The sequence below is a fragment of the Gopherus evgoodei genome, chromosome 5, assembly GCF_007399415.2.
Source record: "Gopherus evgoodei ecotype Sinaloan lineage chromosome 5, rGopEvg1_v1.p, whole genome shotgun sequence".
NCBI lineage: Eukaryota > Metazoa > Chordata > Testudines > Testudinidae > Gopherus > Gopherus evgoodei.
The window spans coordinates 145,119,778-145,146,194 of record NC_044326.1 but is presented as its reverse complement, the minus strand read 5'-3'; the positions used below and the strand labels follow the sequence as shown (position 1 = coordinate 145,146,194).

General features: G+C 47.8%; 1 protein-coding gene across 5 annotated transcripts in view; it reads left to right on the top strand.

The window, feature by feature from the left end:
* The first annotated feature begins 600 nt into the window (after positions 1 to 600).
* The window catches only part of LOC115652947 (deleted in malignant brain tumors 1 protein-like), an 81,375-nt gene continuing 55,558 nt past the window's right edge, over positions 601 to 26,417 (top strand). For all 5 annotated transcript variants that reach the window (XM_030565596.1, XM_030565595.1, XM_030565592.1 and 2 more), the window contains exons 1-7: positions 601 to 680; positions 2,435 to 2,746; positions 18,846 to 19,160; positions 19,635 to 19,952; positions 22,744 to 23,061; positions 24,059 to 24,373; positions 25,885 to 26,199. In XM_030565596.1, the coding sequence (XP_030421456.1) occupies positions 620 to 680; positions 2,435 to 2,746; positions 18,846 to 19,160; positions 19,635 to 19,952; positions 22,744 to 23,061; positions 24,059 to 24,373; positions 25,885 to 26,199 (1,954 nt within the window). In that variant the 5' untranslated portion in view covers positions 601 to 619. The remainder of the gene's footprint in view (positions 681 to 2,434; positions 2,747 to 18,845; positions 19,161 to 19,634; positions 19,953 to 22,743; positions 23,062 to 24,058; positions 24,374 to 25,884; positions 26,200 to 26,417) is intronic.

Genomic DNA, 26,417 nt, shown 5'->3' with positions numbered 1-26,417 from the left:
TCCAATTTAGACTTTAAAAAAATCTGAAATACATTTAATTGCTAAATGAAAAATTGAAATGCTCTATTCCAAAAATGTCAAATGGGACAGTTGCTACAATATCAGTTATGCATGGGTAGCATTTGTCTACAGTGTTTTTTAACCATGTTAAAAGAATGGAAAAAATGCACCAAGACAAATCAACTGTATCATCTTTGATTATAACAGCCAAAGCAGAGTCCCCACCGTCGGTAATGTTCACATCTTAGAAAGTGTAATTGAAGAATTTCTTCAACCTCTGAGGGCATCTGCTATAATTGATAGACAGGTGCCATACAGGAAATCTTAAGAAACAGTGTTTCCACTACTGGTCTTCGCTTCCTCTTCTCTGATATAGTTGATCCCAACTGCCAAAAAAAGCTCTGGTTCTGTGATGTGTGTGTGGCTGCAGGTGACCCCCACGCCTTGGGTGTGAGTTTTCAGAAGTTCTAGTTTGTTTTTTCCTGCACTTGACCCCAGCAGCTGAATCTGTATATTTCCCTTCCACTTCTTTGTGGTCACATCTCAAACACAGATAAGCCTTGGCAGGAGGTTTAGATTCAACCAGTGCAGTGAGGGAGAAAGACGGGTCAGGGTGACAATGAAGGAACTTCTCTCTATTCAGTTGCTTTGGTTTCTCCTTTCTTTTCACTCCACCATAGGTAAGTACCTGCTTTAGTTCACACATAGAACTGAGACAAACTGACCCTAAAGGATTGTAATTTGGGGTCCAATAGGTTTTAATGATTTTTTTTGCTTTCAGTCACAAATGATGTAAAAAGTAAGAACTGTCTTCTCGTAGAAAGAAAACTAAACTAAAGTTGTGTCTGTCTCCTGTAGATGAGTACCAGGGAGAAAGTTTATATACTTCAATAATTAGGGACTATTCTCACTCACAGATTATGCATATTGTACAAAATCTCTTGCCCCTGGAGCACTGTGAGCCCAGAGCTGTTTATTAGCAAAGCCAGTGACTCCAGAACTAATTACCACTCAAGTAAAAGCATTAGGGCCAGATTCTCTCCTCAGCAGAAGACAGAAGAATGAGGTAGGCCTAGGGACTGCTCTGACTTAGACCACCTGGGAAATGGCAGTGTGTATCTGTACTCCAGCAGGTCCCTTTAAGTCCCCTATGTGCTCCCTGCACCAAGAGTTGGTGAAGGAACCAGGTACACTGGCTTTACAGCGGCTGAGAGCTCTTCGTCTCTGGGAGAATTCTGAGCAGGGCAGTTAGCACCAGACTCTGGCCACTCTGCACTCTCTGAGCGACTGAAAAGGAGCAGACTGGGGGAAGAGAGTCTGGCCTTACAGGAGGGAAGCTTTTGGCAGGTTTTTCTCACTCCAACCCTCTCTCCAACTGCCAAATTCTTCCTGTATGCCCCTCTCTGACCCACACTAAATCATCCTGTGGGAAACTTCCCAGCCTCCTAGCCTGAGTCAAATGTCTGTCTTTTCACTTTGAAAATATAGTCATCCTACTCTCTGGGCAATGACTGGGGAGGGAAAGGGGCAGCAGTGGGCGTGAGGGAGGAGCGGGGATCCACTGACTGGGTACAGGAGGGATGGGTGATGGGGGGAAGAGGAAGAGAGGTTATGCACGGCACTGATTAGGGGAGAGTGGTAAGGGAAATAGGCAGGCTGGGGAGTAGGGGCACCATTTGCAAGTGGAGCAGTTGCCTCCCTCAACTTTTCATATAAGTCCCATAATGTTTTCCAGCACCACCCACCCTTTGCAGCATAGACTATCCCATAGAAAGGTCTAAAGCTGACATAACTCCTGCACCCCTTATTTTTTCTGAAATGCCCCCTTGCTGGGGAGTTCTGTGCAAAGCAAGCGATTCAACAGCTGGTGGGTATGGCTGATGCAGTGGGTAACCGCAGGTGCTCAGGTAAAAGGGAGATTTGCTGCTTCCCAATGAGAATGTTTTCCAGTGATTTGGAGGGAAAGGAAGGTACTTGGTGTCTGGAGGAATTGGATCTAGTGAAGGGTCTCTTGAGGGCTGCCAGGAACATTGCTGTGTATCTTTCGGCTGTGACTATGCTCATATGCAATAGCCCAGCTGGATGATACAGGAGAAGATGAGTGGGATTTGTGAAGGCAACACCTTCCATCAGGGGTTGGCACCACTAAACTGTGTGACAGATGCTTGACAAAATTACCGTACTTAGTGGCAGACATTGTGTGGGAGGTTGTCATTCAGTCTTTCAATTTTTTTTTAAATCACCATGGACCTCAATTTTTACCATGCTGCTGACCCCTGCCTTCCGTTGTCTGATTATTGTGAGGAATATGACTGGGAGAGAGGAGATGAAGCCCACTCTGGGATTTGATTCATGATATTGACAGAGCTAGATGTGATAATTGACAACAATAAGGGTGCTCTCTCTTGCAACCATGTTCTCTGTCTGTCTGAAGGTGCTGATGTCCTGAGGCTGGTGGATGGAGACAGCCCCTGTGCTGGGAGAGTGGAGGTTAAACACCAGGATCAGTGGGGGATGGTGTGTGATGATGATGAAACGGAACGGCAGTATCATTCAGTCATTTGTAAACAGCTGGGATGTGGATCTGCCGTTGCCACGTCTGAAGCTTTAATTTTTGGAGAACATTCTGGACTGACTTGGCTCACAGAAGTTATTTGTCATGGTAACGAGTCAGCTCTCTGGGACTGCAAACATGGAGGATGGGAATTGAAATCTTGCCCTTATCCTGCTGGAGTGCTCTGTTCAGGTAAGAAATCAGCCATCCAACTCCCTCAAGGCAAAATGATGTGAATCCATGGGCGGCGGATAACATAGGCAAGCGAAGGCATTACCTTCCCAGGCTCCCTGTATAGTGCCTTCCCAAAATAACAGGGGTGACCCCTACCATGCTCTGGCCGGCCGGGAAGGCTGGGGCAGCAGCATGGATGCCAGGTTGCTCCAGGGGCTGGAGCCATGTGGCTGTCTGACCAGCCGGAAAGGCTGGAGCTGTGGTGTGGCTGCCCGGCTGCTCTGGGGGCTGAGGGGGAGCTGGGGCCATACAGCTGTCTGGTGCTGCTGGGGGAGAGGGAGGTGCTAGCCATGGGCAGGGGCCATAACGGGGAAGGGTTTTGGGGCAAAGGGCAGGGGCAAGTGGCCACAATGAGGCTGGGCTCTGGTGGGTGTGGAAGGGATGTGGACTTGGGCAGAAGGGGTGGGGCTGGGGCTTGCCTTCCCAAGCCAGCCATTCACCCACCGCCCATGTGTGTATCACATTTCAATGGCCTGAGGGAGAAATGAATGCAATCTGGATTAACTCCTGTAACTGTTGTTATTTATATCACTGGCTAATGAGGAAATCCGGGTGTGACTGCCATGATTTGTAAAGGTTCTGAATTATGCAAATTGCAGTCTTGGCATGAAGGAGCCCTTCGTAAGAAGGCAGAGATTCTGAGGTAGACCTCTTCCTAGCCAAATGGTGTTAATTCCTCTCAGTACTGGTGATTTGATTGTCAGCGCATTCTTCTCTGAACTGTTATGTGGGTGTTTCAGGGATGGACAGCACAGCTCCTCTTACCGCTCCCTGCTGGAGAAACAGCTTTTCTCAATGCATTGTTTCCAAAGCAATGGCACACACAGCTATCTGATTCACTTATAGGGTGACCAGATGGCCCGATAAAAACGGGACTGTCCCAATATTTAGGTCTTTGTCCCGCATCCCGACTGATCTTTGGTCGGGAGGCAATTTGTCCTGATATTTCGTTCCACTGGCAGCACTCGCCATTTTTATTTTTTTTTCCCTCACTGCTCCACCAGCAGCACTCGCCTTTCCCCTGCCCCCCACTCGCTGCTCCGCCAGCCCCATTCGGCTTTGTTTTGCTCCGCCGGTGGACCCCTCTTCCTATGTGTCCCGATATTTTCTCCCTCTCATCTAGTCACCCTATTTGCTTATGTCATCTTGAGTCTTCTTGGACAGTGGATTACATTTTCCTTCCTTCCCATGACAAATGGGCAGAGGTGTTTCACAAAAGGTAGAGCATTTTTCCTTAAAACACTCAAGAGCTCAATCCTTGTCCCATTAAAGTCAATAGCAAAATTCCCACCACTTTCAGTTGGAGGAGAATCCAGCCCAAAGTTGTATCCTCGGCTACTTCCAGGATGAAGCCTTTTGTATGAACAGTGAAATGTATTATTCTTTTATAATCACCTCTATTAAGTCCTTCTATTGCATCTCACCTGATACCTGAGGGAAAAAAGTGAGTTTTTTTTAAGCATTGTAAATATTACCTTTCCCATCAGTGTTACAAAAACGGTTTTCTCTCCACTATCTTAACTAGCATTTATGTGAAATTAGTGCTTGAGTCTCTCTATGCAAGTTTGAAATTCATTTTTTTAACTGGAAAATTTCCATATTTCTATCTTTTTCCCCCCTTCTCTTTAACCAAGAGATTGATTTTTTCTCTGACTCATCACCCTCTCCAAGCTGTACATTTGTTTTTAAATCTCTCTCATTTCCACTTCTCATTTTGTTTTATTTTAATGCAACATGGTAAGAATTTTCAGTAGTTTGTACAGCTGAAATTAGAAGCTTCGGCAGCTAGAGATCAGCTGCCTTTTGGATATGTTTGGCATTTTCAAAAATAGGGTGTAAACGGCCCTAAAGGAGCCTGAGGGTTAGTGTCACTAAGGAGATTTAGGTATTACACCTTATCACCCAGTGGAATTCAAAAAGGCTGATTTTTAGGCCCACAGGCTCCCTGTACAATGCATGGGGAAAGTCAGATGCCTCAGAATGGGGTTCACAAAAGCCAGAATATTGAGTGAGAAGCTGCCTATGCTAGCCAAGACTAGATGCTAAGGAGAGACTTGTGTCTTAACCCCTGTCCCTCAAAGGGAGTTAGGTGCCTAAGTCTGGTCTGGAAGCTTACAAGAAGTGGAAATTTGGATAGATGACTAGGGAGGAGTATAAAAACATTGCTCGGGCATGCATGGGGTTTAATTAGGAAGGTCAAGGCACAACTGGAGTTGCAGCTAACAAGGGATGTGAAGGGTAACAAGAAGTGTTTCTACAGGTATGTTAGAAACAAGAAGAAGGTCAGGGAAAGTGTGGGACCCTTACTGAATGGGGGAGGCGATCTAGTGACAGATGATGTGGAAAAAGCTGAAGTAATCAATGCTTTTTTTGCCTCGGTCTTCACAGGCAAGGTCAGCTCCCAAACTGCTGCACCAGGCAACACAGTATGGGGAGGAAGTGAGCAACTCTCAGTGGTGAAAGAACAGGTTAAGAACTATTTAGAAAAGCTGGACATGTACAAGTCCATGGGGCCAGATTTAATGCATCCAAGGGTGCTGAGGGAGTTGGTTGATGTGATTCAGAGCCATTGGCCATTATCTTTGAAAACTTGTGGTGATCGGGGGAGGTTTTTAAGGCCCAGCTTGAATCATAGAATCATAAAATATCAGGGTTGGAAGGGACCTCAGGAGGTCATCTAGACCAACCCCCTATCGTTCCTGGAGCTTGATGGTGGAGAGGCACCTCTGGTGAGTGCACATTTGTAATGACGCTACAAGGGTTAAATGTGATTATGTTTAATGTTTGATCTGCCCTGAACAATTGGGATGCATTCACGGCCAGTACAGCTAATAAAAAAGTCTGGTTAAGTGTCTGTGAATGGAGTGGGAATCCTCCAGGGCCATCTCCATGAAACTCTCCTGGAGGTACTCTGAAAGCCTTTGCAGAAGGTTTCTGGGGAAAGCTGCCTTATTCTATCCTCCACTGCAGGACACTTTACCATGCCAGGCCAGTAGTCTGGAATCATTGCAGCACAAAGCATAGCAGCAAAGGGTCCTGGGTTTTGGCCACATTCCTGGATCATGGACTCCTTATCTTGCTGTCTTAACCCTCAGGAGACTGATATCACTCATGTCACCTGGTTAAAATAGTGGAAGTTTAATAAGGCAAAAATAATCCCCGCTATGTGCTGACCTCCGACACATTCTGACCCCAGATTGCTGGGCTGTTTGCACTTGGCTAAAAGGGATCATCCCAGAGAACAGCCAAGCTGTGTGTGTGGGTCCCATGCCGACAGTGCATGTTGTGCACATCCACCCCAAAACCGCAGCCCCTCCTTTTCAACTGCAAACACAAGCAGCATTGGTTGCTGTGGGGAAGGAGGGCTCTGCAGTTTGCAACCATTCCCACATTATCGATGCTGAAGCAGAAAACTCCACCTACCCTTCTGCTTACCATGGCCACCTGCAAACCAAATTCTGTTGCCCAGACGTGTATTGTGACACCATACTGGTAGGTGCTCAATTTAAAGGCAAAATGAGATCTTGTACCTAAAACAGATGTGCTATCTGGGGCGAAGTGCTTCATTCACTGTAAAAGAGTCAACCTTGTGTTCTCAACAACATATCTTCAGTAAAGTCTACCCTTGCTCTCTCCCCTTCCCGCCCCCCCCCCCCCCCCCCCGCAGCTGAAAATGTGTCTATGCTCCCTGCATCAACTCCGTCCCTGGGCTTATCGCAGATTAGAAGTTGAAAAAAGCTCACTTGCAATGCCATGTTTGCAGAGCTCATGCAGTCCTCCCGCACTGATAGGGCACAGTTGAATGCATGCAGGTGTATAGTGTCAGAGGCCAGGAAAGCATGCAGTGAGCATGAGCGCAACACACAGGACGAGATGTTAAGGCTTATGGGGGAGCAAACAGATGTGATGAGGAGGCTGGTGAAGATGCAGAAAAGGCAGCTGGACTACAGAGCCCCACTGCAGCCACTGATGCACCGCCTGCCCTCCTCGCCAAGTCTTGTATCCTCCTCACCCAGGCATCCGAGAATGTGGGGTTGGGAAGGCTCTGGGCACCCTGCCACTCAACTCCAGGGAATGATTCAAGCAGCAGAGGGCTAGTATGCAAGTAGCTTTAATTTATTTATGTGGCTACAATATGCTATGTGACCTTGTTCTTGCCTCCTTCCCCCACCATGTTATCAGACCCTTTGTACACCCAGGCTTCCTTTACTATTCAGCGGTGCCTGTGATCTCAGGTTTTTTTATGAATTTTATTATGAGCTGTGGTCGGAGCAGGGATTGGTTTACAGAGAAGTACATTCACTGAAGGGAATGGCTTTGCATCAATGACAAACACATATATCACACAATTGCCGGAAAAACCCTCTATTTCAAAGCCCCCTGATGTGCTGCGTGCCTCGATGTGCTCTTCTAATGCCTTGGTATCTGGCTGTTCAAAACTGGCCACCAGGCGATCTGTCTTGACCCCTCATTCTGCCAGAACGTCTTCCTCTTACTTTCACAGATATTATGGAGCACACCGCAAGCAGCAATAAGCAATGGTAATATTGCTTTCACTGAGGTCTAACCTACACAGTAAACTGTGCCCTTTAGAAGGCCAAATGCACATTCTACCACCATTCTGCACTTGCTCAGCCTATAGCTGAACAGCTCCTGACTACACACAACAAAGATGTGACAAGATTATGGCGATCAACAGATGGCTCAGGCAGTGGTGCTATAAGGAGGGCTTTGGGATGTATGGCCCATCCCATGCTATGGGAAGCATTCATGGACAGAGGACTGTTCACTCGGGATGGACTTCACCTGAGTAAGGAGGGAAATAGACTTCTAGGATGGAGGCTCGCCCAACTGATTAAGAGAGCTTTAAATTAGGAATTTGGGGGAGATGGTTGGGAGATGTCCAGGTAATCTCCATGCCGGAGTTCAACACTGAGAGGGAAGAAAACAAAGTAAGAGAGGATACAGCCATGAGCAGAAGAATGGACATAAGGAGGCAGGGTAGTGCAGATACCAGTCTAAGAGGTGATACTGGTGGTAGAATGTCTGTGCCTAACCGGGTAAAGAATGTCAGTGAAGCCAAATGGCAAAAATTAAGATGTTTGTACACTAATGCGAGGAGCCTAGGTAACAAAATGGAGGAACTAGAGCTACTGGTGCAGGAAGTGAAACTGGATATTATAGGGATAACAGAAACATGGTGGAATAGTAGTCATGACTGGAGTACAGGTATTGAAGGCTATGTGCTGTTTAGGAAAGACAGAAATAAAGGCAAAGGTGGTGGAGTAGCATTGTATATCAATGATGAGGTTAACTGTAAAGAAATAAGAAGTGATGGAATGGATAAGACAGAGTCTGTCTGGGCAAAAATCACATTGGGAAAGAAAGCTACTAGAGCCTCCCCTGAGATAGTGCTTGGGGTGTGGTACAGACTGCCGGGATCTGATCTGGATATGGATAGAGACCTCTTTAATGTTTTTAATGAAGTAAATACTAATGGGAATTGTGTGATCATGGGAGACTTTAACTTCCCAGATATAGACTGGAGGACAAGTGCTAGTAATAATAATAGGGCTCAGATTTTCCTGGATGTGATAGCTGATTGATTCCTTCACCAAGTGGTTGAAGAACCAACAAGAGGGGATGCCATTTTAGATTTGGTTTGGTTGAGTAGTGAGGACCTCATAGAAGAAATGGTTGTAGGGGACAACCTTGGTTCGAGTGATCATGAGCTAATTCAGTTCAAACTAGATGGAAGGATAAAAAAAATAGATCTGGGACTAGGGTTTTTTATTTCAAAAGGGCTAACTTTAAAGAATTAAGGAAATTAGTTAGGGAAGTGGATTGGACTGAAGAACTTGTGGATCTAAAGGCAGAGGAGGCCTGGAATTACTTCAAGTCAAAGCTGCAGAAACTATCAGAAGCCTGCATCCCAAGAAAGGGGGAAAAAATCATAGGCAGGAGTTGTAGACCAAGCTAGATGAGCAAGCATCTCAGAGAGGTGATTAAGAAAAAGCAGAAAGCCTATAAGGAGTGGAAGATAGGCGGGATTGGCAAGGAAAGCTACCTTATTGAGGTCAGAACATGTAGGGATGAAGTGAGAAAGGCTAAAAGCCATGTAGAGTTGGACCTTGCAAAGGGAATTAAAACCAATAGTAAAAGGTTCTATAGCCATAAAAATAAGAAGAAAACAAAGAAAGAAGTGGGACCGCTAAACTCTGAGGATGGAATGGAGGTTAAAGATAATCTAGGCATGGCCCAATATCTAAATAAATACTTTGCCTCAGTCTTTAATAAGGCTAATGAGGAGCTTAGGGATAATGGCAGGATGACAAATGGGAATGAGAATATGAAGGTAGATATTACCACATCCGAGGTAGAAGCCAAACTCAAACAGCTTAATGGGACAAAATCAGAGAGCCCAGATAATCTTCATCCAAGAATATTAAAGGAACTGGCACATGAAATTGCAAGCCCATTAGCAAGAATTTTTAATGAATAGGTAAACTCAGGGGTTGTACCGTACGACTGGAGAATTGCTAACATAGTTCCTGTTTTTAAGAAAGGGAAAAAACGTGATCCGAGTAACTATAGGCCTGTTAGTTTGACATCTGTTGTATGCAAGGTCTTGAAAAACATTTTGAAGGAGAAAGTAGTCAAAGACATTGAGGTCAATGGTAATTGGGACAAATACAACATGGTTTTACAAAAGGTAGAGTGTGCCAAACCAACCTGATCTCCTTCTTTGAGAAGGTAACAGATTTTTTAGACAAAGGAAATGCAGTGGATCTAATTTACCTCGATTTCAGTAAGGCATTTGATATGGTTCCACATGGGGAATCATTAGTTAAATTGGAAAAGATGGGGATCAATATGAAAATTGAAAGGTGGATAAGGAACTTGTTAAAGGGGAGACTACAACAGGTCATACTGAAAGGTGAACTGTCAGGCTGGAAGAAGGTTACTATCAGTTTTGGGGCCAATCTTATTTAATCTTTTTATTACTGACCTTGGCATAAAAAGTGGGAATGTGCTAATAAAGTTTGCGGATGACACAAAGCTGGAGGGGATTGCTAATAAAGAGAAGGACCAGGATATCATACAGGAAGATCTGGATGACTTTGTAAACTGGAGTAATAGTAATAGGATGAAATTTAATAGTGCAAAGTGCAAGGTCATGCATTTAGGGATTAATAACAAGAATTTTAGTTATAAATTGGGGATGCATCAGTTGGAAGTAACAGAGGAGGAGAAGGACCTCATAGTATTGGTTGATCACAGGATGACTATGAGCCGCCAATGTGATATGGCCGTTAAAAAGGCGAATGCGGTTTTAGGATGCATCAGACGAGGTATTTCCAGCAAAGATAAGGAGGTGTTAGTACCGTTATATAAGGCACTGGTGAGACCTCATCTGGAATACTGTGTGCAGTTCTGGTCTCTCATATTTAAGAAGGATGAATTCAAACTGGAACAGGTTCAGAGACGGGTTACTGGGATGATCCGAGGAATAGAAAACCTGGCTTATGAAAGGAGACTCAAAGAGTTTGGCTTGTTTAACCTAACCAAAAGAAGATTGAGGGGGGATGTGATTGCCCTTTATAAATATATCAGAGGGATTAATATTAGGGAGGGAGAGGAATTATTTAAGTTTAGTACCAATGTGAACACAAGAACAAATGGATATAAACTGGACACTTGGAAGTTTAGACTTGAAATTAGATGAAGGTTTCTAACCATTAGAGGAGTGAAGTTCTGGAACAGCCTTCCAAGGGGAGTAGTGGGGGCAAAAGGCATATCTGGCTTCAAGACTAAGCTTGATAAGTTTATGGAGGGTATGATATGATGGGATAGCCTAATTTTGGCAATTAATTTTGGCAATTGATCTTTGATTATCAGCAGGTAAATATGCTCAGTGGTCTGTGATGGGATGTTAGGTAGGTTGGGATCTGAGTTACTACAGGGAATTCTTTCGTGAGTGCTGGCTGGTGAGTCTTGCCCACATGCTCAGGGTTTAACTGATCGCCATATTTGAGGTCGGGAAGGAATTTTCCTGCAGGGCAGATTGGCAGAGGCCATGGAGGTTTTTCATCTTCCTCTCCAGTATGGGGCACAGGTCTCTTGCTGGAGGATTCTTTGCAGCTTGAGGTCTTCAAATCACAATCTGAGGACTTCAATAACTCAGATATAGGTTAGGGGTTTGTTACAGGAGTGGGTGGGTGAGATTCTATGGCCTGCATTGTGCAGAAGGTCAGACTAGAAGATCATAATGGTTCCTTCTGACCTTGAAGTCTATGAGTCTAGGAGTCCAGGCTGCCTGTGTATGGCTTCATGAGCCATGGCATTAAGGGGTAGGCTGGGTCCCTGTAAAGGTGTCCGGCCGAGGCCCATCCCTCGGCGGGGCTGTGGGGTATCTCACTGCCTCTTCTAGCTCGCTGTCAGTCCAGGCTCTGTGCTAGTGGGGGACAGCAAACACACGGTTAGGGGCTCAGGCCCTTTAAGCTGGGGCTGAGCCAAGAGTTCTAGAGCAGCCCAGGCCCTAAGTCAGGGTGGGGCCCAAACAGTGTGGGACTCAGGCCCTTAGGCAGGGGTTGAGTCAGTAGTTCAATAATAGCCCAGGCCTTAGGACAGGGCTGGGCAGCAAGCAAATAGTCAAAGGCTCAGGCCTTTAAGCAGGGATTGAGTCAATATTTCCAATATCAGGAACCTCTCCAGGCCAGGGAAAAGGGGGAGTCTGCCACCCCAAGGTGTGGGTGGCAGAGGGGATGCAGGCCTTCCCACTCCACTGCGTCCCAACCTGAGGCCCTAGCAGCGGCAGAAACTTGCTGCTCTCAGTGGGGATCCTGGCTGCAACACACTGACATTGGCTCTGGCAGTGCTGCAGCCAGACTGGGGTCGGCTGCCTCCGGGCTACTTCCACACTCCCGCTCGTAGGGTACCTGAGTCGTGGTAGCGTTGCCGGTGGTCTCGAACACCATCGGTTCCTCCAGGTAAGTAGCGGACGGTAGGTTCAGCTGCTCCTCGGGGTAGCTGGGGAGGGGCAGGCTCAGCCAGTCCTCGGGGTATCTGGAGTGGGGTAGGCTCGTCCAGTCCTCCACGGGGTGGTGAGCGAAGGGCAGGCTCGGCTGGCCCCCTGCGACCTCAGGCTGGCTGCGGCCTTCTGCTATCTCCCCAGAGGGAGCTTGGTAGCAGATGTCTGGTCTCTCCGGCAGCTGGTTCTCCACTGAGCTATGTGAGTGAACTTTTATACTTCTGGGTCTGCGCCGTGACCTCTGAGGGGTGGGCACAGGACCCAGTGACTCCGCCCACGTTGGTCTTAGGGGTGGCCCGTCCCTCAGCGGGACTGTGGGGTATCCCACCGCCTCGCTACACACACTCCCCCTCAAGGCTGGCTCCCATCCATCGGGGCCAGACCTGTCCAACTCTGCCAGGAGGGACAAGAAATCCGCTTTAGCATGGTCCTTACCGTCCCTATGGTGTACGGTAAAAGCAGAGGGCTGTAGTACCAGGTACCACCGCATTAGCCGCATATTATTACTTCTCATTCAGGCCAACCAGCAAAGTGCAGCGTGGTCGGTGACTAGTATGAAGGGGGCCCCCAGGATGTAATAATGCAGGGCGTCACAGGCCCATTTTACTGCCAAGGCCTCCTTCTCGATTACAGCGTAGTGCCGTTCTCATGGAAATAATTTCCGACTGAGGTATATAACTGGTTGTTCCTCTCCATCCACCTCCTGAGACAGGACCAACCCTAGTCCGACCTCCGAGGCATCTGTTTGGAGGATGAACCCTGGGGTAAAATCGGGGCTGTACAGGACAGGTTCACAGCAGAGACAGTCTTTGAGGGCCCGGAAGTCAGGGTCACACTTCGGGGTCCACTCCATCCATCTGGGACTGGTTTTGGTCAAGAGTCCTCTTAAAGGGGCTGCGATGGAGGTGAAGTCGGAGATGAATCTCCGGTAGTAGCCCACAAGTCCGAGGAATTGGCAGACATGAAGCTTCGTAGTGGGAGGTGGGCATGCCACTAGGGCTTGGACCTTTCCCACAAGCAGTCTCACTTGTCCCCTTCCAATAGTGTACCCCAGGTAAGTGGTCTCCTGCCATCTGATATGGCATTTCTTCAGATTGGCGGTTAATCCTGCAGCTCGTCGGGACCTCAGGACAGCCACTATCTGCTCCAGGTGGTTCTCCCAACCATCGCTATAAATGACGACATCGTCCAGGTACATGGCCGCGTACCCTTGATAAGGAAGAAGGGGGCGATCCATGAGCAGCTGGAACATTGCGGGGGCACCATGGAGACCGAAGGGCATCTGGATGAACTGGTAGAGGCCTGTGGCTGTGGCAAATGCAGTCTTCTCCTGCAAAGCAGGGTCAAGGGAAATCTGCCAGTACTCTTCACTTAGATCGAGTGTCATGAGGAAGCAGGCCTTGCCTAAATGGTTCAGCAGCTTATCTACCCGAGGCATCGGGTACACGTCAAACATCAAGATGGAATTGACACGGCGGAAATCAGTGCAAAAGCGCTGGGTGCCGTCCGGTCTGGGAACCAGGACTACTGGACTGTGCCACTCACTTTGCAATGGTTCAATAATGCCCGGCTCTAGCATCGCCTGGATTTCCTCTTCGACAACCTGCCACATACAATAGGGTAGGGGCCTAGTTGGATCTCCGATTACCACCCCCGGTTCCATCTGAATGGTATGGTATACGAGGGTCGTATAGCCCGGCTGGGAGGTGAATGTCCCATGGAATGCCTGCAGGAGGCACCGGTCTGTTTCCGTTGCTCCTCAGTTAGTGATTCTCTGAGCTGAGACATCATGGCGTCTTCGGTCAGGGTAACCCGGGGTCCTAATTCAGGCTCTGGTGGACAGGGATTAATTAGGAGGCCTTCTCCTTCTCGCCAGGGCTTCAAGAGGTTGCTATGATACCACTGGGTTTGCTTCTGGCGGTCTGGCTGGTTAATCTCATAGGTGACCGGCCTGAACTTCCGAATCACCTCATATGGCCCCTGCCACCGGGCCAATAGTTTTGACTTGCTGGAGGGCAAGGGTGGTACATGGAGGTGCGTAGCTGCTTAATCCAGAGGAGTCTACACACCTGCCACAGCAACTGGGAGGTGAAATTGGTGCTCTGGTCGGTGAGGATCTCCCGGAGCAGGCCCACGCGGGCAAAGACCTTGAGGAGTTCATCAGCAATGGTCTTGGCGGTGATGCTCCGGAGTGGGAAGCGGGTAGCGTAGTCCACAATGACCAGGATGTAGAGAAACCCGGCCCAGCTTCTCGGGAGGGGCCCCACCAAATCCATTGCCACCCGCTCAAACGAGGTTTCCATAATGGGCATGGGGATTAGAGAGGCCGGGGCCATCCATGAGGGAGTGGCCAGCTGGCACTCTGGACAGGAGCTACAATAGCTCCGCACCTCCTGGTGCACCCCGAGCCAGAAAAACTGGGACAGAATTTGGGCAAGGGTCTTTTCCTGGCCCAAGTGCTCAGCCGCTGGGACGTCGTGGGCAAGTCTCATCACTGCTCGTCGGTGGCACCGAGGCACCAACAGTTGTGTCTGGACTCCCTGGTGCAGGAATCTCGATCCACCCGATAGAGGCAGTCACATCGTAGCTTGAAATGGGGCCATACCTTGGCCCGGGCCGGACCAATCAGAGCACCGTCTACCGCCGCCAGCTGCTCATATGCCTGACCCAGAGTAGGGTCCTCCCTCTGGTCCCGGCAGAAATCCATGTCGATTTTGGGGACATCCGCAGACATTAGTCGGGGGTCTTCCGACGCGCCTTCCTGGCTCCCAGGCCCCGCCTCTTCAGCCTCCTCTGTGGGGTTCTTGCAGCAGTCCCCTTTCAATGCTGGGGTGACCTTGGGGCTTTCCTGTGCATGCGACCCCAGGACACTTGGAAGCTCTGGCCAGTCACACCCCAAGATCACAGGGTAGGTGAGTCGCAGGGCCAGGCTGACCACCATGGTTCGAGTGACTCCATCCACGGTAAGTGGGAGTCGGGCACTGACTTAAGGTCAAACTTTGCCATGTATTCACTGCAACTGGATGGTTCCCAGTCAAGGGTCTTCCAGGAAGCCTAGGCTTTGGCAGACTAGCATCTGACCACAGCAAGAGTCAACCAGAGCCCTTGTCTGGCAGTCCCCGACAACTATGGGGACGGTGACTTTGGCAGCCTGTGGCGGTCGGGCACGGTTTTCTCCTGCGCAAATGTGTCCAAAGCTGCAGTCCATCTCAGTGCAGTCTCATTGGAGGTGCCCATGCTTCCCACAGGAGAAACAGGGCTCAATTTTGAGTCGTCCGGGCCAGGCCAAACCTCCCTTCTGTCTTGTAGGGGGACTCCGTGGGGCGCAGCCAGTCCTGGTCTAGGGGCGTGTAAGGGTTTGCCGAGAGGGACATTCGGGACGTCTATAGTGGAGCTCCTGACTCCGCGGGGGATTCCATGGTTCGACCCCGGTGCTCACCCATCTTTCGGGGCTGGGGCACTTGATCCCTGGAGCGTGGCCCCGTACAAGCGGCCTAACCAGGATTTCCGCCGCCAGGAAGCCCTCCATGAGGGTGATGGTGGCTGCTACCATTGAGGGCTGGTGACGGAGGACCCAAGCCCTTCCCCGCAACGGGAGGATGTGGAGTAACTGCTCCAAGATGATTTGCTCAGTGAGTTCATCGGGGTTCAGCCTGTTGGGCTGTAGCCACAGCTGACACAGTTTCTCAGCTCCTGAGCCACCAACCGGGGGCGGGTGCCCGTGTTCTAAGTCAGACTCCGGAACTGCTGCCAGAAGGTTTCCGGGCTGATGTCTAAGGCATCCAAAATCGCTGCCTTTCCTTGGGTATAGTCCCTGGCATCCTCCGTGGATAAACCCCTGTACACAGTTTGGGCCGTTCCTGTCAAGTATGGGGCCAGGAGGGTGGCCCACTGGTGGGCTGGTGCCCAGGCGGCAACGTGCGCCACTCTTTCGAAAGTCACCAAAAAGGCTTCGGGGTCATCTAGCAATCCCATCCTGGACAGTCTTATGGGTGACGTGAGTTGGGGAGCCCTGTCCGTGCCCCCCGACTGGGGCTCCATGGGGCGGGGCAGCGCTGACACCAGCTGCTGCAAACATTGTTGCTGGAACTCCTGGTGCTGCACCGTCAGGTCCTGGATCAGCTGCTGCTGCTGGGCTCCCAACTGCTCGACAAGCTGTTGTTGCTGCTGGAGCTGGGCGGCCTGTTGCTGCTGCTGCTGCTGCTGCTGCATCTGGGCCGCCTGCTGTCACTCCTGGCTCTCTGTCAGGAGTGTGAAAAGCTTGGTCAAATCCATGTCTCCTGTGGGGGATCACTCTCCCCATCCTGGGCAAGAGCTCCTACCTGGCTTGCCACGTGCAAAAGTGTCCGGCCGAGGCCCGTCCCTCGACGGGGTTGTGGGGTATCCCACCACCTCTTCTAGCTGACCGTCAGTCCAGGCTCTGCGCTAGTGTGGAGCAGCAAACACACTGTTAGGGGCTCAGGCCTTTTAAGCCGGGGCTGAGCCAAGAGTTCTAGAGCAGCCCAGGCCCTAGGTCAGGGTGGAGCAGCAAGCAATAGTCAAGGACTCAGGCCTTTACGTAGGGGCTGAGTCAGCAGTTCAATAGCAGCCCAGGCCCTAGGTCAGGGCGGGGCAGCAAGCAAATAGTCAAAGGCTCAGGCCTTTAAGCAGAAACTGAGTCAGCAGTTCAATTATCAAGAGGCCCTAGGCTCTCCAGGCCAGGGCAAAAGGGGAGAGTCTGACACCCAAGGAGTAGGTGGCAGGGGGGACGCAGGCCCTCCCACTCCACTGCATCCCAGCCCGGGGCCCTAGCAGCGGCGGGGAGTCGCTGCTGTCAGTGGGGATCCTGGCCGCAACATACTGACATCTGCTCTGGCAGTGTTGCAGCCAGACTGGGGTCGGCTGCCCCCGGGCTACTTCCACACTCCCCCTCGTAGGGTACCTGAATCGTGGTAGCATCGCTGGCTGTCTTGAACACCATCGGTTCCTCCAGGTAAGTAGCAGATGGTAAGCTCAGCTGCTCCTCGGGGTAGCTGGCAAGAGGCAGGCTTGGCTCCTCCTCGGGGTAGCTGGGGAGGGACAGGCTCGGCCAGTCCTCAGGGTAACGAGCGAAGGGTAGGCTTGGCCGGTCCTCCTCGGGGTAGCGAACAAGGAGTAGGCTCGGCTGGCCGGATGCGAGCTCAGGCCGGCTGCGGCCTTCTGCTGTCTCCCCAGAGGGAGCTCGGTCGCAGACATCTGGTCTCTCCGGTGGCTGGTTCCCAACTGAGCTCTGCAGGTCAGCTTTTATATTTCCGGATCTGTGCCGTGACCTCTGAGGGGCAGGTGCAGGACCCAGTGGCTCCGCCCACGTCGGTGTTAGGGGAGGTCCGTCCCTTGGCGAGGCTCTGGGGTATCCCACCGCCTCGCTACAGTCCCCAAGGATAACTACTGGCATTTTAATGTCACCAACGGTTATTGTCCAGTCTGGGAAGAAAGTTCCTTCTTGCAACTGCTCGAACAGCCCAGAGTTCCTAAAGATACGCATGTCATGCACCTTTCCTGACCATCCCACGTTGATGTCGATGAGACGGCCCTTGTGATCCACCAGTGTTTGCAGCACCATTGAGAAGTACCCCTTGTGGTTTATGTACTCTTTGGCAAGGTGGTCTGGTGCCAAGATAGGGATATGCGTTCTGTCTATCACCTCACCACAGTTAGGGGACCCCATTGCAACAAAACCATCCACTATGACCTGCCCGTTTCCCAGAGTCACTACCCTTCTTAGCAGAAGAGTATTGATTGCCCTGGCTACTTGGATCACAGCAGCCCCCAGAGTAGATTTGCCCACTCTGAACTGAGACTGACCAATAGCTCGACTGACCAATAGCTGTCTGGTGTTGCAAGTTCCATAGGCTATCGCCATGCACTTTTCAACTGTCAGAGCAGGTCTCATTGTGGTATTCCTGCACTTCAGGACGGGGGAAAGCAACCCACAAAGTTCCATGAAAGTGTCCTTACGCATGCTAAAGTTTCGCAGCCACTGGTCATCATCCCAGACCTGCAGTACTGTGTGGTCCCACCAGTCTGTGCTTGTTTCCCAGGCCCAGAATTGGTGTTCCACTGTATCAACATGCCCAATGCCACCATGATATGCCAGTTGCCACATCCCGTGCCTTCAGACACATCTGTCTGCAGCTCCTCACTAGGCTTTGCACATAGTGCAGGATAATGCACGACGTGTTTGCAATGCTTGCAAAACAGTGTACAGCAGAGTGGAATCCATGCTTGCAGTGAAAAGGCGTAAATTGATTGTTTGCCGTTGCTTTCAAGGAGGGAGAGAGGGAGGGAGGGGAGACTGATGACATGAACCCAAAAGCACGACAATGTTTTTGCCCCATCAGGCATTGGGAGCTTATCCCAGAATTCCAGTGGCAGCAGGGACTGTGGGATGGCTACCCATAGTGCACCACTCCGTGAGTCAATACTAGCCAAGGTATTGAGAACACACTCTACCGACATAATGTGCTTAATATGGACACACACCGTCCATTATATAAAAATCAGTTGCTAAATATCATCTTTATAAAATCAACCTAATTTCATAGTGTACACATGCCCTTAGGTGTCTAAAATTAGTCTCCTAAATCCATATTAAGACATCTACGTAAGAGCATTTATTTGGGTACCTAAATATCAATTTATAAGTCAAAATTTAGGTACTTGTATCTGAAAATCCTGACCTGTGTGTTTCAAGCATAACCTGACTTTAAAAATGTTTGTGTAATAGTGTCTGTGTGTGAATTCAAAGTGAAGAATGGATGGTAATAAAACAGTAATTAACAAAAATAATGTATTAGTTTAAAAACACTGTTAACAACTGTGTTTTTTAAATTATGTTGTCTAACTCTGCATTTTAAGCATATAAGACACTGCATAATTGAAACATACTCACTGCGTTGTCTTATGGTTTCCAGTGAAAATATTTGAAAGTAATATTTCTCCAGATCAAGGTGTATAAGATGCTGCAGAATGTCAGTGTCTCACTCGCTGGCTTTATTGATTCTCTAGGCCATATTAAGTCCCGGCTGATTGGAGGGGAGAGTATCTGCTCAGGACGCGTTGAGATAGAACATGGAGAAACATGGGTTACAGTCTGTGATGCTGACTTCGATCTCAAAGCTGCCAGGGTTATCTGTAGTGAATTAAACTGTGGAGCAGCGGTATCGATCCTGGGAGGAGCTCACTTTAAACAAGGAGATGGGCCAATCTGGAATGAAAAACTTCAGTGTGCAGGGAATGAGTCACAACTCTTCTATTGTCCCAGGGTCTCACATTTGAATGAGACATGCTCACATGCAAATGATGTCAGCATTGTGTGCTCAGGTAAGAATTAAAGTGATGACTAAAATACCAGAGATGGTTGTTCTAGACTCATGGTGTAACAATAAAATGTCTTTACTGCAGGGAGCTCAGATCACTGGGTTGGTATTCAATTGTTTCAAACAAAAAATACCAAAACATTTGTCACGACAATAAAAGAATCAGTCCCCTTCTTTACCCAGTTTCATTTTCTTCAAATATTTGTTATTCAAAGAGATCAAAATCAAAGAGATCCTCTCTCCAAGATCATGCAAGGCCTAAGTAAGGAGCCATGGTCCTGTGTAAATAATACTCATGTAATTTAAAGAGTGTATCATAATGCATATGCCCAAGGGAAACAAATTAAGGATACATGGGGAACTTTAATTCTGGAATTTACTTTGCATCTCTCTCTCTCTCTCTCTCAGATGAATAATAATGGTGGTTATGTGGCTCAATGCTCTCTCCAGTAACCCCTCAATATGTCTCTTTTTGAAGGAGCTACTGAGGAGCTGAGGCTGGTGGATGGAGGCAGCCCCTGTGCTGGGAAAGTGGAGGTTAAACACAAGGATCAGTGGGGGATGGTGTGTGATGGTGTCTGGGAAATGGAAGATGCTGAAGTTGTTTGTAGGCAGTTGGGATGTGGATCTGCTGTTAGTGTCCATGATCAAGCTCATTTTGGGTCCAGTTCTGGGCCAATTTGGCTGGATGAAGTTGCCTGTGATGGTACTGAGTCATCTCTCTTGGAGTGCAAACACAGAGGATGGGGTGTGCATAGCTGTGATCATCATAAACCTGCTGGAGTCACCTGTTCAGGTAAGAAATCCAGCCTTAAAGGTAAAATCCTCCTGAAAGAAAAGGGAATTAATCTAGAGTGTCACATTCCTCTAACCCTAATGAGAAATAAAAATAGAAACTTGTAATTCTTATTAACCTTACTGGACACTGGGGAGACATTTGTGTAATTCATATCCTCAGTCACTTGTAAACGATTTTCACTATTCCAGCTGTGTTTCAATTTTTATATGTCTCCCATTTTACAGCAATTTTACAGTTCATTTTCTTAATTCCAGTCAGTGGCAGAGGGGAATCATAGCCCACCAGGAGATCCAGGGCAGTGGTGCAGGTGCCTGAGGCCTCTTTGTTGGACAGTTTGCTGTCCTGAGCATTGGCTGTTGCTGGTTCTGCTCTGTCTGCCCAGGAGACATGCCGCTTGTGGCTGTTCTCTGCTCCCCTGCAGATCTAGGGCAGGGGCAGGAAGAGTGATGCAGGCACTTAGGAGAGTTACAGGGAGGGAGGAGGCAGCTGGTGGAAGAGGCTCCCACAGGTGTATACATGTTATGGCTAGTGTGTAACATTGGCAACAGTGAGGAAAAGCAGTCAGGCTGCCCCACTCAGGTTTGGCCCCGTTAGCCTTCCATCCTGGCGGGGGCAGCAGGGCCAGACCTGAGTGGGCACTCTGGGCAGTGGGCTGGCCAGCATTGCTCCTCCTCATCATTGCTATTGGGCAGGTCCTGCACTAGAACCACCTCCCTAGGGCCTGCCCAGCCACAACCAGCATCCAACTGCCTATGCCCCTTCTCAGAGATAGGGGGTGACACTGCACCTGGATGGGCCAGGTTAGAAGGTGGGAGCCAAGCGTTCAATGGGTGAAGTGATGGGGCTAGCAACTGCAGTGGGCCTGGCTCCACAGGGAGTGACCGTGCATGCCGTGGGGAAGTTCTAGGGGTGCCCTGGTTGGTTCCTCTCTCTCCTCCACTTCCCACTCTCTAGAGCAATAATCACATCCCTTACTCAGCATAGGATAGTGGTGGAGATAAAAAAGCAGAATACAGGAGCTGGCTGCTCTCCCTCTTCTGGGCACCTGTATCACATCATCCCTTCAATGGGCTTCCTACTTCTGGGGTCCCCATCTCCTCCTGCTGACATTCCCTTTCCCTTTTAAAGTCCCTCTATTTCCACCTCTGCAGCATCACCCCTCACTCCGCTAACCCCAGTGTTCCCTTGTCCCTCCCCACTTATCTTGGTCTCCTAAGCTACCCCTGACCCTCTCTCCCTTCCACACGTTTCTTCTCCCATTTGCCCCTTCCCACAAGGTCCTGAGTCCCGACTGGAATGCTCAGCGGTGAGGGGCAGGGACAGACATGGGGAGGAGGCTGGCTGTGCATATCAGGGAGTTAGAGCTACTAGACACAGGGCAAGATTTTAAAGGTGTTGGAGTCCCTAAAGAAGAAGACAGGCACCTATTGGAATTTTCAGAAGTGCCTAGGGACCAAACTTCCATTGAAATCACTTCCCACCACTACCACCAGTCCCTGTCTCCCATTGCTTCCCACCCCAACTTCTGGGTACTATCTCCTTCTCCCTCTGCTTCTCCTTACGCTCTCCTCAGGCCTACCTCCACATTACTCATCCTCTGTATTCTGAGTTAAGCTGCTTTCCCCTTCTTGCTGCTTGGGAGTTAGCAGGGGGAAAGAAGGGAGACATCTCTCTCCCAGCTCTGGTGCTTAGACCACCTCAGCCTGGAACAGCAATTGAAGGGAAAATCCCATAAGCCCCTGCAACCCCGGGATGCACAGTCTGGTCACATATAGGAGCTCTGAGGGGCTGGAGTATGTTCAGTATGGAATCTTCAGAGAATTTAGCAACTGAACTCTAACAGGTCTCCACAGAGCATGCGTGAATTGCAGTTATTCAAAGGCACCTAACTTGGCCGGATTTGTGCAGGTTTTAATGAGAAAAAACAGAAGTCACATCCCTGACGCCAGAGTGACCTTCCTTCCAAATTGCAAGTCCCTGCTCCAATGTAAGGAAGGACGAGAGCTTCTCAATAAAATTTTATAAGCAATTCATCACTTGGGAAAAACAACTTATCTTATTCTTGTAAACAGCTCAACTGTCTTTAAAAACAAAAACAAAACAAAAAAAGGCATACACTTGTCATGGACAATTTCAGTGCAAATTGTTGAAGTTTGGTAACGTTGCCAAACAATGTAAAACTGGATTTTACAATGGGAAGTGGCAGGAAATCTTAACTACAGGCATTACCACTTGCAGATGCAATGTATGTGTAAATTCTGCATAATGTATGTATCCATTTTTATCTTTGTTTACGTAGAGAGTGTGTCAATACATATGCAAGACTTAGCAGAATGTAACAACTTTTAAAAATCCTTATAGTCATCTATTAATAATGATTTTTCTCCTCTTTCCCTATTCTCCTCCTCATGTTTTTCAGTACCATTCATTGTGTTTTTGTCTATATTTTAAATTGGAAGCAACGAGGGCTAGAAACTAATTTTTATGCGAGTGCATGAGGTCTAGCATGCTTTGGAGCACTCAGTGAATAAGTAATAGTTACACAATATTTTTAAAATATTGATTTTCTAAATGGCAATAGCAGATTGTGATTTAATATAATGTTAATTATGATAATAGATTCAATGCGTACATTTTAATGATATAGCTATATCCTTAGATTGCACAGGACAAAATTTTATTCCTTTATTTATGCTGAATTGCATATTACTCCAAAGCTAGTGGCATTGAAATTAATATTATAATACATATTGCACATTGTTCTAATATTCTCACTCAATATATCTAGGTCATATTACACCCCGACTTGCTGGAGGGGACAGCATCTGCTCAGGACGTGTTGAAGTAAGACATGGAGAAGAAACATGGTCTACAGTCTGTGATTCCCACTTCAGTCTCAATACTGCCATCGTTATCTGCAACCAGCTAAACTGTGGAACAGCCATATCTATCCTGGGAGGAGCTCAGTTTGGAGAAGGAAATGGAACAGTCTGGAATGAAACATTCCAGTGTGTAGGGAATGAATCCCACCTTGTGTATTGTCCCAGAACATCACATGTGAATCAGACATGTGGTCCTGCTAACGTTGTCAGCATCATATGCTCACGTAAGACTTCACAAGGATGACTCTAAAATACCAGTGACATATTCTAGTCTACTGTGTGCTGTATCCCTTGAAGTAGAAAAAAAGACAGGACTCAGCTGGAGTCATAGATCATAGAATATCAGGGTTGGAAGGGATCTCAGGAGGTATCTAGTACAACCCCCTGCTCAAAGCAGGACCAATCCCCAACTAAATCGTCCCAGCCAGGGCTTTGTCAAGCTGGGCCTTAAAAACCTCTAAGGAAGGAGATTCCATCACCTCCCTAGAGAACCCATTCCAGTGCTTCACCACCCTCCTAGTGAAAAAGTTTTTCCTAATATCCAACCTAAACCTCCCCCGCTGCAACTTGAGACTATTGCTCCTTGTTCTGTCACCTGGTACCACTGAGAACAGTCTAGATCCATCCTCTTTGGAACCCCCTTTCAGGTAATTGAAGACTGCTATCAAATCCCCCCTTACTCTTCTCTTCCGCACACTAAACAAGCCCAGTTCCCTCAGTCTCTCCTCATAAGTCATGTGCTCCAGCCCCCTAATCATTTTTGTTGCCCTCTGCTGGACTCTTTCCAATTTTTCGACATCCTCCTTGTACTGTGGGGCCCAAAACTGGACACAGTACTCCAGATGAGGCCTCACCAATGTTGAATAGTGATTGCAAAGGTGTTTGTTTGTTTAGGACACTGGAAACAGGCCATATGGTTGCCCAGGTGTATAAACTGCAAACTTGGAACACAAACTGTGCTGCACAGTGATGTTACAAAGAAACTCCCTAAATCCTAGATCAGATTAAACAATTATGGAAAGTATTCTGGACTACATTAATAAATATACTAATAAAATGTCCTTACTATGAATGGAACCTGGATCACTGGGCTAGTATAAATTTGTTCTAAAACACAGAAACAGAAACATTTTGATGTTATAAAAGAATAAAATTCCCTCATAATACTTGATAATAAATAGCTCAAAGGGTCCCTCTCTAAACCCTTCTCCTTCTCCCCAGGGTACCCAGGGTTCCGGTTGGTGAACGGCAGCACACAGTGCTCAGGGAGAGTGGAGATCCAGGTGCATGGTGCCTGGGGAGCCCTGTGTGACTCACATTGGGACTTATCCATCGCCAACGTCCTTTGCAATCAGCTTGAATGTGGATTCGCCATATTGGCTCCGGGCGAAGGATACTTTCGGGAAGGAAATGGCTCTGAGTGGACAGACTCACTTCACTATAAGAGTTCTGACCCATACTTGGGTCACAGCCCTGTTACCACGTTGGAGGCACCTCAGTGCCCACATGCTAATGATGCCAGTGTGATTTGTTCAGGTAAGTGAAGAATTAATGACACCTGCCCTTCAGTGTGTGACCCTGCCTTCCGGCACAGGAGGACCTCTGGGCACAGGGAGAGGAACAGTGGTCTAGATTCTAAATCCAGCTGTAAAAGGAGCAAAAGCAGCAGCCACATTGGGGGCGCAACTGAGGTTTTATCTTCAAGTTTGGCACAGCATCCTTGTTGCCTTTTTATTTTCTTTTTCTCTTTCTTTACAAAATAGGCACCACAATAACCACTTTCTATGCTTTGAGAACAGTTGCTGTTCAAGGATTGGGCATAAAGTTGTCATTAATTTCACTGTTTCACACTTCACTTCCTTCAGAATCCACGGGTGCCATTTATCTGGATTGAAGTCTCATTTGTCCACATGTGGATATAAATGGAAACCTTGAGACACAAGCAGGTCCTTGTCTCATGTTCGCAAATTGGGTACTAACCCTTCTGATTGGTAACTTACCACGGTAATTCATATGCATAGACTATATCAATCTAATATACAGTAGATAGTTCTAGACCCCTATTCAGAAAAGCACTTCAATCCCACTGAAGTCATTGAGACTTGAGCATATTTTAAAGGTCTTACAGGAATCAGACCTATACTGTTTCCACTCCAGAGCATAAGAAGAGCCCTGCAAATCCACAGATATACGTCTTATATCCACATGGATAGTGGATCGATGTAGATCCAAACTTTGCATCTGTGCAGGGCTCTAAACATAGGACACTGTCTCTGAATAGCTGAAACTTTTAATGAACGTAATTGGTGTGTGGAGTAAGATGAGATTCCCCTTTGTGGTATGTCAGTCAGGATCCTGGATGATCTGTGGAACATTAAGTGCCAAGATGCAAAAAGTTTACAACCCAAAGCTAGATTTTTGTCAAGACAAAAATTCAAAAGTCAATTTTAGTTTAAAAACATAAGAAGACATGACATTCTATGACTTCATTTGTGATGCAAAACTGTAAAAAAAATCACCTAATCTTTATTTTACGTGAAACATTGTTTGACGCCATGTAATAATAGTTTTAAACTATGAGTTGACTATTGGTAAGCCCTTAGTGCACTACACTGATCCAAAGCCCAGTGAACTCAGCGGAAACACTCCCCTCTACTTCAGTAGAATTGACATCAGGCTCCCAGAGAAAATATGAAAAAGCAAATAGAAGGGAAAAAACAGGCTGCTAAGAATGACAAAGAGCATGATTTTTTGTTGTGCAAAAACCCTAAAACCTTGTCACAGAACTCATACCATTGCAAACATTCAGACTCACTTTAACCCTCTAAGTCTGAATAAGGAGTACGCTCTGTTCGGGTTAAGTATAAAGTTCATAGGAGATAAGACCATTTGACAACTTTCAAAATCTCCACATCGGAAACAGCACAGTCCAGAATTGCTGAGTAAGACAGTATCATTTGTTCATGTGTTTTTATTGCTGGAATCTCACGAACCTGCTTTTTTCAATAGGAATATGACATGTTAACAACTGCAATGTATCCCTACAGGAAACAGGCAGATCAGATTGGTGAATGGGTCAGATTGTTGTGCCGGAAGAGTGGAGATTTATTACAATGGCACCTGGGGGACAATCTGTGATGATTCCTGGGACCTGTCAGACTCCAGTGTTATTTGTAGAGAACTGGGATGTGGACACGCCATCAGTGCAACTATCTCTGCACATTCTGGGGAAGGATCTGGGCAGATCTGGCTGGATGATGTAAACTGCTCTGGGAATGAATCCAGTCTCTGGGAATGTCCATCTGGAGGATGGGGTTTGCATAACTGCAGGCACAACGAAGATGCAGGAGTTGTCTGTTCAGGTCTGTTCTGTGAATGCTCTACTAAGCCCATTTAACTTGGAATTACTATAGAAGGTGAATGTTAACTAAGGATACCTCTACACTGCAACCTCAAGTATAATTGCATCACAGGTAATACCTATGTTAGCTTTACCTACATAAGCAGAGCTAAAAATAGCATTGCAAATGTGGTACTATGGGCTTCAGCTTGGTTTGTATAAAGACTCTGAAGATGCTGG